The sequence below is a fragment of the Haliotis asinina genome, chromosome 1, assembly GCF_037392515.1.
Source record: "Haliotis asinina isolate JCU_RB_2024 chromosome 1, JCU_Hal_asi_v2, whole genome shotgun sequence".
NCBI classification, from domain to species: Eukaryota; Metazoa; Mollusca; class Gastropoda; order Lepetellida; family Haliotidae; genus Haliotis; species Haliotis asinina.
The window spans coordinates 100,250,741-100,263,570 of NC_090280.1; the positions used below are offsets into that span (position 1 = coordinate 100,250,741).

At 40.4% G+C, this 12,830-nt stretch overlaps 1 protein-coding gene across 2 annotated transcripts in view; it reads right to left on the reverse strand.

Annotated features, from left to right (window-relative positions):
- LOC137256544 (unconventional myosin-XIX-like) overlaps positions 1-12,830 on the reverse strand; it is a 45,765-nt gene that overhangs the window by 20,610 nt on the left and 12,325 nt on the right. For both annotated transcript variants that reach the window (XM_067794406.1, XM_067794412.1), the window contains 12 exons: positions 12,546-12,654; positions 12,199-12,287; positions 11,620-11,701; positions 7,906-8,092; positions 7,153-7,220; positions 6,371-6,492; positions 6,013-6,123; positions 5,382-5,558; positions 4,880-5,011; positions 4,461-4,639; positions 3,832-4,016; positions 2,523-2,656 (listed from right to left, as the gene is read on the reverse strand). In XM_067794406.1, coding sequence (XP_067650507.1) covers positions 2,523-2,656; positions 3,832-4,016; positions 4,461-4,639; positions 4,880-5,011; positions 5,382-5,558; positions 6,013-6,123; positions 6,371-6,492; positions 7,153-7,220; positions 7,906-8,092; positions 11,620-11,701; positions 12,199-12,287; positions 12,546-12,654 — 1,575 coding nt within the window. The remainder of the gene's footprint in view (positions 1-2,522; positions 2,657-3,831; positions 4,017-4,460; positions 4,640-4,879; positions 5,012-5,381; positions 5,559-6,012; positions 6,124-6,370; positions 6,493-7,152; positions 7,221-7,905; positions 8,093-11,619; positions 11,702-12,198; positions 12,288-12,545; positions 12,655-12,830) is intronic.

Here is a 12,830-nt window from a genome sequence, read left to right on the forward strand (position 1 = left end):
CGATGTTGAGAGCACTACCGTCGCCAAAAACAAACCATATATGCTCGTCTTCACCGAAGATGACAAGTGGGTGTTGTTACCCGATAACAAATGGTTTCTCAATATTAAACTCATCTCCCCTTACGTGTTCACGGATAACAAAGACAACCACCTAAACAAAGTCGTGAACAATGGAACCCTGCTCGTGGCTTACATCCCAACTCAGAGACGTAGTATAGTCGTCAGCCCAGTCAACACTATGGCAGCCCACATGCTATCGAGTAAACCGGCCATACAAAACGTGAAATTGCAGTTGGTGTCTGAATTCGAAGGCGTGGTCAAGATACTAGAGGATCTACCGGCAAACTCAACATTGTTCATCAAAGTCTACCTAGGGGAACCATCGGGGAATGATGTCGAGATCGTGAAGGGGATCAAACTCGGGTGGGTGAAACGACACCAGTTTCAAGTTTGCAACGTTTACGTGCGGGTGGGTGTCGACTCCAAGACCAGTCTGCAGGGGGTCAACGTGATCATAGAAAACAAGATATCATTAATCAATATATTCCTGCCTGACAACATACACTTCATGGGTATTAAGTTAACCCCTGAATTATTATCAGAAAACCAGTTGGAAATTATATCATAATAGTATAATAATGACCAGTCATCATCCCAACACTACACTTAACGACCTGGGAGATACGGAGGGATTCGATCAGCCTGGTGAGGAAGATGAATTATACATCCTGCACTTCAAAGACAACGTGTACAGACGGGTGCCGTTACCAGATTTAAAAGAGCCCAAATGGCTGATCAACTTAACATTCACCTCACCTTATATAACATTAAATAATGGGGTTGTTTCTAAGATTAAGAACAACGGTATCTGGGCAGGGGATTTCATTCCGGAGAGGGCATTAGTACACATACCATCTGCTGGTTACGGTAAAAAGGGGTTAAGTGCTTATCCAAACAATAAATTAACATTTAGCAGTAATCTTGATAGAATATCCTCCCCTTTCACCCTCATCATAGAAGTCTTCTTTACGGGTTTATCCGATGGAGACCCAATAATACACCAAATTTTACCCGAGGTGTATATAAGCTGGATTAGAGAACACCAAGATAAATATTGCCGTATTGTTATACAACAGGATACCACGGGTCCTATAAACCACTTAACAAGCCTCAGTAGGGTTTTTATTACAACAGGAAATTCTATTAGCCTCTCACCTATTGCCCTGACTAATAGTCTAGAACTTGTAGACTTCAAATACATTGATAGAATATTAACTGAACCCCAATTAAAATATCTTTCAAAATATACATTATAGGATGGGCCTGTACCCAGTTGTAGAGGAAGTAGCGAAGACATTGGAAACCGTAGATGGGTTCCGCTTGAGGCAGTTATGTGATATGAAACGCCAACTAGAACAAGACCGTGACACGCGGAAAGCACTATGTAAAAAATATAATAGAGCTTTCAATATCGTGGACGGGGCTGACACTACCCTTATGGCAACCAGCATGGGACTAGGGGCGGCAGGCGTTGGGTTGTTAACCACCATCGTGGCTGCACCTATAGTGCTAGGTATTGAAATAACGGCTGGGGTGACAGGGTTGGTAGGGTTGGCGCTTAAGTTAGTATCACGCAGACTTAATCGTAAGGTATTGAAACACGACGAGATCAGGGTTCTGGCCGAAGCAAAGCTGAACACAGTGAGTGAGCGAATTTCCACGGCACTCTCTGACAGTAAGATCTCAGAAGAGGAGTTTAGTTCAATCCTCTCTGAACTCAAAAAATATAACGGAATGAAACAAGATATTCGATCCAAGTCTCGTAAGTCTACTATCAGCGAGGATGAGAAAAAAAAGTACATAGCACAGGGAATACAAAAAGCCCAGCAAGCCTTTATTATGAATACCAAAGAGATCGTAGGCGGTTCACGTTAAACTGTTTCATCGATATAAACATGACATAGGGGCGATAGCCGTAAGCGAGCCACCGATCCTATATGGTCAGTCAAAACTTACAACATAGATAAAGTGGATATGAAAGCCGACGAACCTAACTTGTACTACTTGAGGGATGGGCCGGGTAGGGGATTTGTAAGAGAAGAATTATTGATCGTACCGTACGGCACAGTGTTACCTCCTACTAAGACACAGTAATTACCGCCAACTTTTTTGTAGTAGGGGTAATAGTAGCAAGAGCTAAGGGCCCAACCAAAGCCTTATTTACTAAATAAGGCTTTGTAGAGGGGTTTTATGAAAGTGTTTTAGAACTATCATTCCCTATACTACTCAATTACATTAACAACTAAGTCAATTGTGACCAACTATGTTGCCAAAGTTGATCAACTGTGTCACCAAGCCTGACCAACTGTGTCACCAAGCCTGATCAACTGTGTCACCAAGTCTGATCAACTGTGTCACCAAGCCTAACCATTTGGTCACCTCTTATGGCCAGCCTAAGTTGCTGTTCTAACACTGAAAACCAACTGGGTTGTGAAAATCTTCAAACAAATTAGTAGTGATACCTGTTGCTGCAGCAAGAAGATCTTATTCTTCCCAAATTGATCCTGGACCCCTCCATTCTTAACAAACTCAGGCCCAAGGACTCTGGATAGAACGACCGCGCAACACTTGCGGGTGTGGTCAAGACTTGACAATCCTGAAAAAGAGAACAGATGGTTATTATCCATTCAGTTGTAAGTCTGAGGTGCCAACTCTGTCTTGAGGATATTTGGAAATTCTGGAACACTAGGTGTTAGAAATGATTTCAATGTTAAGTGCTCATCAACATTCAAGCTACATGAAAGTAGTCTCTAAATAATTGAGTCTGGAAGAGATAATCCAGTGAATGATATCACAAGTATCAATCTTTACAACTGGGATAGAATTTGTCAAATATGACCACCTGATCCCATTAGTTGTCTATCACAAGCATGAGAAAAAGAATATTAACAAAAATGTAGATCATCTATATTTCCTTGCCCAAAACATTCAGCTAGTTTGCCACCCTGAACATATGTTATATTTGGGATTACACTCTCTTAGTAAAGTACAAATTCTAGGACTTTTTTTGGTTGAATCCCATTGGGGATTCAAACCAGCACCCACTGCGTTCGAACCCTGGATGGCAGTCAACTTAAAAAAAGTACTAGAATTTGTACTTTGCTAAGAGACTGTAATCCCAAATATTACATCTGTTACATTTGACCACTTTCTAAATGGCATTCCTGAACTTAAGAAGTTATTATGCCACAATGTCTCTGATTAATTTTTGAGAAATGTGTGACTAACAACTGGTTACATTTTGTCGCAATTTCAGTGACCCCTCACAGCGATAGCTATTTGAGTAGCTCTGTCTCTGACATCAGTTACCCGTGAAGGTGCCGGGGTAGAATAGGCCTTCAGCAATCCATGCGTGCCATAAAAGGCGACTATGCTTGTCGTAAGAAGCGACTAACGGGATCGGGTGGCTTGCTGACTTGGTTGACACATGTCATCGGTTCCCAATTGCGCAGATCGATGTTCACGTAGTTGATCACTGGATTGTCTGGTCCAGACTCGATTATTTACAGACCACCGCCATATAGCTGGAATATTGCTGAGTGCGGCGTAAAACTAAACTCACTCACTCACTCATATCAGTCACAGCTCCATTCTGTGTTGGGATGGCAACAACCATGTATGGAGTTCAACTCACCCTTATGTTTACGAAAGAGATGACTGTCAAAATGAATTCCTACAGAGACTAAATTGTTTGGTTTGCTTTTCCACTTGATGAAAGAAGACTTGACAATGGTTCATTAGTCACATGAAAGTGAAAACATTGTTACTGACCTGTCCTTCTCCTGAGCACTCTCTGTGGAGTGGTGGAGCGCCGTGGTGTGGCAGACTGTTGTTTCTGGAGTAAGATCTCCACAGGGTCTGACACATCCTCTCCCTTGCCTCCGGACCCATCTGTTCTGCGCTCTTCTTCCCCAATGAGCAGACCATATCTCTGCAGGAACTCCCAGTATGGTAGTCTGACATAAAAAACAAACATGACACACCCCAAACGTGTACTGATCTTGACTCCTCTTTTACAAACATCTACAGGAACACCACATCACCCCCAAAAGAAACCAATCTGGGAATCTGTGGATGTTTAGTGAGAGATCTTCCTGGAGTGACAGTTTATGTTGCATGGGGCTGCAATGGTCTTAACATGATGATGTCTGGACAAGGAATCCAGCAAATGAGAGGATGAAAAACAATTTCTGCAATGCAATTTCATATGATCAGGGTAGTCCCACTGCCTGGCTTGGCTACACTTGTTTCAATGGAGGGTAGGATCTATATGTTCCTAAGAATATTAATCTTATTACTGTCATCAACTCACTGTCATAAGGATGATGTCAGCATCTGGTGTTCCATGTTATTCTATTCTGTATACCACCATTGTTTCAAGGATATCATGAACAACTCACCGGGTAGAGTATCCCCTCCTGCATATCTCCACCGTCTCTAGAATGCCGTTAGCCTTTAGCTGTTGGAGAACAAAGGCTGGCTCTACATGGCCTGGCTGACTGTCTCTGTTGGGCTTGATACAGCGGATGTAGTGAACATCACATGACTTGAGTGTAGATAATAAACCGTCAAGAGAAACCTGATGAAGACAGTAACGTATTAGGACCTGTTCTTGTAAGAAAACATGACGGTGTTTGAGTGTTTATGTCAATATGATTGTTCATATGAAGAGGAGTTTCCTTCTCATGCATGCAAAGATATTTATTTTGAATGTTATGAGAACTGAAACATGATGGGATCACATGGGATCACAGCTTCTATTTGAAAAACAGTGTTAATACTTGAAAAACCTGCCTATATTTGTAAAACCTGGTCTTGCCTTAAATTTTGTGAGGACAGTTTTCCTCTTTCTGCCTGACATCTCAACAGTGTGGAACTCTTCAAACAGATGAGAGAGGAAACTGTTGCTACTCTGTTGCAGCAACCGCACCAGCTCCATTGGAATGTTGTCCTGTAACATCGACACCCTTAGCAGTATCCATAGCAGTATGGCCCCCACATCAACATCCTACAGCATCATGACAAAATGTGAGCACATGACACTTTATTGTATCCATGACAACATAGTCTCTCATCAGTGCTCAGCTTTATCCATAGCAGTATGGCCCCCACATCAACATCCTACTGCATCTATGACAACATAGCTTACATAATCCATGACAACATGGTCTCTCCGTTCATGCCCAGCAGCATCCAAGATATCACAGCACCAGATCAACAACTTGCTGCACAACCTGGCCTCACTCATACATGCTCACATCAGAATTCTCGTGCACTTATCACAAACAGGCATTATCCATAATACTATTATGTCGACTTACTTTGTTTTTGGTGGTGATTTGCTCCAAGTCGTACCGGACATTTTCAGCATAGTGTTGTATGACAAAGCCTGGATGTGTGGAGAAGGTCTTAGGGCGCTTGATGGCGGTATTGCTGTTGATATCTAGAACCCTCTCCCCGAGACTCCGAGGGTTAGACTTCCGGCTTAGGTATACTTCCTGGAAGAGTACAAGGAGTCTTTAATCCTCATGTACATGGTGATGTAAGTACAACAGGGAAAGTAAAACATAACAAGATACTGACAGAAAACAGAGCCAATCTGAGATGTCAGGGATTCCAAACTATCAACAACAGGAAAACTTGTCAAGATTTGAGAAAAAATAGATCACTATTTTCTTTAGAATGGTACATATATCAGTCACTTGTGCAAAATCCATACCATTAATTTTAACTATGAAATGAAGTGAGGATATATATTATCAGAACTGAGAATTTCAACATTCATTGCTTTATTTTTAGGTTTCTATGTAGCGGGCAATTCAAGAAAGTGATCACAGTGTCATTTTGACAGAAGCGTATGTCAAAGAATGGGCGCTATGATCATACTAACGCAAAGATCACTTTCCGCAAAAAGTCCCTGATATATAACAATCAGATCTTCCAGGGCTGTACCTCATTAAGTACTCCAAAGACTCCCGCTCTCCCCTCCAGCACATCAAGACACACCTGGTTGTCATCATAATCAATATGTTGCCATGGAATACGCTCGGCTTCATACTCTGTCTATATATAGCAAAGGAAGGGACAGATAGATAATTACAAACACCTTGTGCAAACTAGGACACAAACCAAGGAAAGACACTGCACTGTATTACAATGTTTGTTTAAAATTGGTGCATGAGACATTGAGCATACAGTTATGGAAGATTAGTTTTAATGACTTTATAAAACTGGGGACAACTTATCAATCACTGATTTCCTGATGGACTGTGTGTAGCATCTCTATTATTTTGATGTGGTCACAACCCACCTGTAAGTCACCTAGGAAATGACGAACATAATGCTGCTGTAGCTTCTCATTGGCATAATTGATACACAGCTGTTCCAGACTGTTAATGTCAAACGTCTCAAAACCATAGATGTCCAGTAGCCCTGGAAACAAACACACCTTTCATATTACATTAATAATAACAGTGGGTGGGAGAGTGAGTAGTTGAGAGAGTGAATGGTTGAGTTGGTGAGTGGTTGGCGAGGAAGTGAGTGAGTGAGTGAGTGAGCGAGCGAGTGGGTGGGTAAGGGGTTGGGCAAGTGAGTATTTGAGTGAGTGAATGGTTGAGTGGGTGAGTGGTTGGCAAGGAGTTGAGTGAGTGGGTGGGTGGGTAAGGGGTTGGGCGAGTGGGTGAGTGGTTGGGTTTGTGGGTAGTTGAGAGAGCGAGTGGGTGGCTAAGGGGGTGGGCGAGTGGGTGAGTGGTTGGGTTAGTGGGTAATTGAGAGAGTGAATGGTTGACTTGAGTTTAACACAGTATTTCAGCTATTTCCAGGGTGTTAGCTTGATGCTGGGTGAGGCTTAGTTACGATTGTTTACCACTTCAATACAGACCATGAACATGGCATGGGGCTGAGAAAAATCCAAAGTTTAAACCAGGATCAACCCAAGGAGCTGAGACTTCAAGCATGCCTAACACACCTTTCTTTGGACAGCAACAATAAGTAGTGAAGTGGACTCAGTCAGATTGAGACGATAATGGGTATAATGAGATATAAAGAGCACATCTTCTGAAAGAGGTTGTAAACATTTCTAATGTTTCTCACCAATCATGCTTGAGTGTCCCTCAGACTTGATCTGCTGATTGAGGAAGTCTACCAACCAGTCGAACAATCTGAAAGGAAGAACGCAATATTCAGCATTATATTTAATGGAAGAATGTATGCTATTTATATAAGTGAAGGTTATTATGTTGAAGTATTCATATTTCCTCCATATCACCTAAACAAGCTAGACTAGTGAGTGACAGCATGAGCGACAATCTATCACCAGCAGGGTTATGGGTGTAATAACTCAGCAAGCGTTTGCTTTTGACATAATGATAAACAGGTATGAAGGAAGTGGTGCTATAATTGTTCCCTTCAATTCTGTTTACAACAACACTTCAGTTATGTTAATTAGAGTTATCTTTCAGTCTTCAACCACTTATTCAGTGTGCTGGAACAGTTATAACTTTGGTCTTACTAACTTTGCAAACTTCAATTTTAAATAAGCATTATGTTTGTTGGGGATCTTAGGTGGACTAACATCGGTCAACCTGTCGAATGGACATGCAGAATTAAACCAAATCTTATCGCCTTAGTGATTCATCAAAATCAACAAATGGTACAAATCAGCCCCGCGAGCCTGTGTTAATTGTGTCATGAGTGTGTAGAACCTATTACAGTTATTCAAAAAGTTAGATGAGGCAAGGCTTTTATCTAAAGTTGAGATGCTTTTAAATTTTTTGTATTTTACATATGACAATAAAATAAATAGGACATGATCACTATATATTGTACATTAGTCAGATACATTACCTAGAGTACAGGAGCATGGCAAGACAGTCCCGTCGACTGCGAGCATCAGCGATGGAGACAGGTTTCACGAAGACACTGCGACGCTTGCTGCCCCCGGACTCAATACTGCGGTGGAGAAGCACTTGCTCCAGAGTGTCTGCAGACACGCCCAGTAATTGGCAGCACTGCACTGTTGCCTCGCAGGTTGCTAGACCATAAATACATAACTGACGTTAAAACGTACACATTACATTTGTGCACACATGTGTGCATATATAACACATGTACAAAGCATCCAGAAAATACTTACGGAATACCTACAAGCTGCAAGGAAGTAGGGATTAGGAATAATTTCATAAGTTGAGTAGTTAGTTGTTAATTATTTAAGCAATTATTTCCTTTCCAGCTCAAGCAAGCTGTTCCTTAAATGCAGTCACATTAATCTGTGACTAGGGCTGGGACAGGTCCAAATTTCCTACCCAGGTACCCGACCCCCTATTACCTGACCCAACCCAGGTACCAGTTACAACACTGATTACAAGTTATTTCCTTTCAATAAACCAGTCACAGCTGATATTAAGAGTGCCGTCTGGATATACATTTGTGCTCTGAATCAGGCAGCATGCCAAAATGCATTTAGTGCTCAGTGCGGCCAAGTCTCAAAGGATGGGGCATGTCATCAATGTGGAAAGAAAAAACAACAAACATCTCTCCCTAACAGACAATGTGCTACAAACAACTACTGTTCCAACAACCCACTGGCAAAATACAGATGGAAGTTATAAATAAATAGTGTGTACACACTGTATGACACTGTAAGTAACAAAGAAATGTAAACACCATTGTCATAATGATACCATGTCATGTTTTATTCTTTGAAATGTATACTGGAATAAACAAAGAAAACAATGTTGACATCAGATTTACAATCCCATTTATCAAATATTTTATCATCTTTTTATTCATATTCATAATGCATATATATTATTAGGAACTGATGCTGACATCGTTATGGTCAAAATAAATTACAAATTTTCAAAGAAAAACACTTCCTAAGACAATAGCCAGTTTTGACTGAATTTAACAGTCACCTATTACAGTACTGTTATCCAACACAAAGTGTTTTGAGGAGATCATTATTTGCATCCATGTTTCCGTTAACATTAGTCATCTTTGGAGGACAACTTTAAAACCATGTATTGTTTCTTTACCAAACTTGGCACGTAGATAGGTCTAGCTATGAACAGGTGCCTTTTGGTTGGTTTGGATTCACATTGAACAAAATACCTTTTTTGATTCCCATGGCAACAAGTTTTACTTTCACCGAAATTGGTGGTAATATTCCTTTCTGGAGCAGAACTTTCAAACCTTTCAATACTCTACTTCCAATTGGTGGGTATTCATGAACCTAATGACATAAACTGATAGGACCACTCTCTATTTCCAGTATGAACACTAGTGATGAACATCACAACATGGAAGCACTCATGCAGTCTGTCGTTGATACAAGGCCTATGAACAGTTTGCATATGATATGGTTAGATCAGTGTGAACAGCTATATTTCATTCAACATAGTCATACTAGTTGACATATTCAAGAGTGTATTACCAATGTGGGGGATATTGATGACTGTTTCAAGCCTGTTTATGACATTTAACGTGTCACGTCAGCCACGGTGATTGGATGTCAGGTCGGGTCATGTATGCACATTTTCCCATTAACCAATCACACCAAGCAATACGTCAAAAGTCATCAGGTCATTTATAAAATTCTTTAGTTTACCCCATTACAACGGCAGTCAGTCACAGTCACGGTTAATTTCAAGGCAACACTATCCACTAAACAAGGCTGTTTCGTTTCCAATCCAGTTATGTCAATTGAATAATTCTGTTGAACCTGATAGCTGAAAAATATTGAACAAGGTATATGAACAGGGAGCGATTCCTCTGTTCCGACTCTATTTGAGGCAGATGACGGCATTTGTGAGTCTTTTACATGTAAAGAATGAACTACATGCAACCTACGTCACTCATGACATGCTTAGCTGTCGAGTTTTCAGTGCACGTTTTGTCCACAGTCTCAAACATAAGACAACAACGATTGAACGGTCTCCTTGTTAATAAAGTTATGACCAAAAAAACCAATATTTATGTAGCTCATCATTGATTAGTCACTTGATCAAAGCAGGCTGCGTACTGACAAAGGTACCTTGGTCCAATTCATTACCCACCCGTCCCAGCTCTATCTGTAACATTATGAACAATCATGGACATAATTCTCAGTTAAATGAAACACACAAGTTGTTATGGGCCATGGGCCTATCTGGAAACAATCAAATGACTGGAACAAACTACCAACATGACGTCTAAACATTAATGCACACTAAGAATAACAAAACTATACACACCTACATCACCACCTTAAATGGTAGGGCTGTGAATGGATAATTATACTATAATATCCGCACAGTGACATATGTTGTGATATATTGAGAGCTAAAGTGTAACAGTAAGTGGCACTGACTGTCAGACACAAAATATTTGTTTATTTTTGGATTGTTGTTTTGTAGCTTAGTATCAATGATTTGTTTTACCTGGAGCACTACAGTGTGTGCCTGGATCCTCGAAAAAGACCAGACAATCTACTAATTTCTTCCATGAGCAAAGATCTAAGCAATGGCTGTGCAGTAAGACATATTCCGTAGGGCTGTAACAATGCATCAAACAATCGACTGATTGCAATTGTTGAGTGTTCGACAGCAAATTAATTTATAGTCGAAAGAAAATGTATCGATAGTATGTATGACTATCAGCAGTTTAATAACTGACTTCTGTTGATAAATGTGCAGCACAGAATACAGGAAGTACCAGATTCATTCACTTTGAGTTAGAGTTATCTGCCCATGCAGCTTCACCGAGTCCATGTTTTACCTGTGCTCTTAATCTAGGTTTCAAGTTTCTTGTCAATTATCAAAAGAGACAGAAACTACTTGAACTTGTTTCTTTTTCATCTAAACCATACATTCATTTAGGAAATGACTTAAAGTGAGACAATTCAAGTAAAAATAAACTATTGCAATAGGTTATCACTAATGCTATAGTTGTTTCCCAATCAATAGTCGCCCTATATATTTCACCTACTCATCAACTGACAAGCTGCCTAATGCTAACAAATGTACTGGTACCAATTTAAAAAAGGAAAAAGCTAATCTTTGAACAGGCTAGAGGACAAACAGCAACAAACCAACCAATCATATCAAGGTGTCAACACAACCACTACCTGACAGTTCCAGACACGATCGTTCCAGGAAGGACTGCTGAACTGTAACCATGGTAACCAGACAACAAGTTTGTTTATAATCTACAGTGTAATGATTTGACGTCATGAACTTCAATTTAATAAACAACTTACTATGATATTGTTAATGAGGAAGTATAAACATAAATACAAATGCTAAAGCCCAGTGCACCTCCAATCAAGCATACAACATATGTACTAGATGACATATGTTACCTGACTGTGACAGTTTAGATCACTGTAGAGCAGTGGTGTAGCCCAGTGGTTGAGGAGATCACTTTTGACACCCACATATCCTGGTTTGAATCTCCAAACAGGCACAATGTGTGAAGCCCATTTCTGGTGTCATCTGCCAAGAATATCGCTGGAATATTGCTATATGCAGCCTAAAACTAAACTCACTCACTCAAGTATTTGTAGTGCATGACATGTATTACCTGACTGTGAGCTGAGGTGACTGAAATCTTCATCTTCTGCTGTGAAGTCCACATTACACAGGAACAAAATGGCTGTAATAACCTGCAAAGACATGGAAAGAAAATATGCCTAAGTGTAAAAAAAAAAACAATTTGTTCCCTGTGATTGTATTAAGTTAGTAATGATTCCTCGCTCTGACAATCCTTGCCGTAACACAAGAATCTGGCCAACACAATATATCTATCAGAAGAAGTCAGTTTGATGTACACCTCTAACACACTATGTTGAGCATGGTCAGACAATACTTCATGCCTATCAGATCAATGTTGGACATACCTCTGACACGTTCCGATGCACATGGTCAGACAACATTTCATGCCTTTCAGACAGATCAATGTTGGACATACCTCTGACACTTCGTGATGCACGTGGTCAGACGACACTTCATGTCCATCAGACAGATCAATGTTTGACGTACTTCTAACTTGCCATGTTGCAAGTGATCAGACAACACTTCATGTCTGTTAGAGAGATCAATGTTTGACGTACCTGTAACATGTTATGTTGCACAAGGTCAGACAGATCATTGTTTCCCATACCTTTAACACAGATTGCTGTAGATGGTCAGACAAACCAATGTCCGACATGGCCTCTAGGGTAGTTTGCAACGATTTTCTTTCTGTTACTCCTGAAACATGTTCGATGGTATGTGCTGTGTTTAGACCAGGATTCAAACACATCAAGCAAGTAAATAACATTGAGTTCAGTTTCCATAATGAATGACAGGTTAAAATGTCAAGATTCTTTTATGACGAAGGTAACACAGATGTATGTGCACAAAATGTATTCAGTAATTTTCAGTTGATTCCTTAACAATACCAGTAATGACATGTACGTAATGGTTACCACACGATACTGTGTATATATGTAATACTGGATGTATCACCTTCTTTCCTGGGTACAATGTTGAAACTGTGGCCCTGTAGTAGAGCTTTCAGCTGACACACCCATCCAGGCTGTTCTGTGTCAGGGGCACTGCATGAAGCTCCACACAGCTGCATAAACATCAGAAAATACACACTGCAAAAACTACCAAATGTACAATTTGCTCAAGGAAAGATTATTCACTTTGCATGTGTCTCAATGGGGTGATATATTTTCTTACATAGAGCAGTGTCAGGTATTACCGAACAAGCGGCTACTACCGAACAAAATTCCATTTCTATATTGT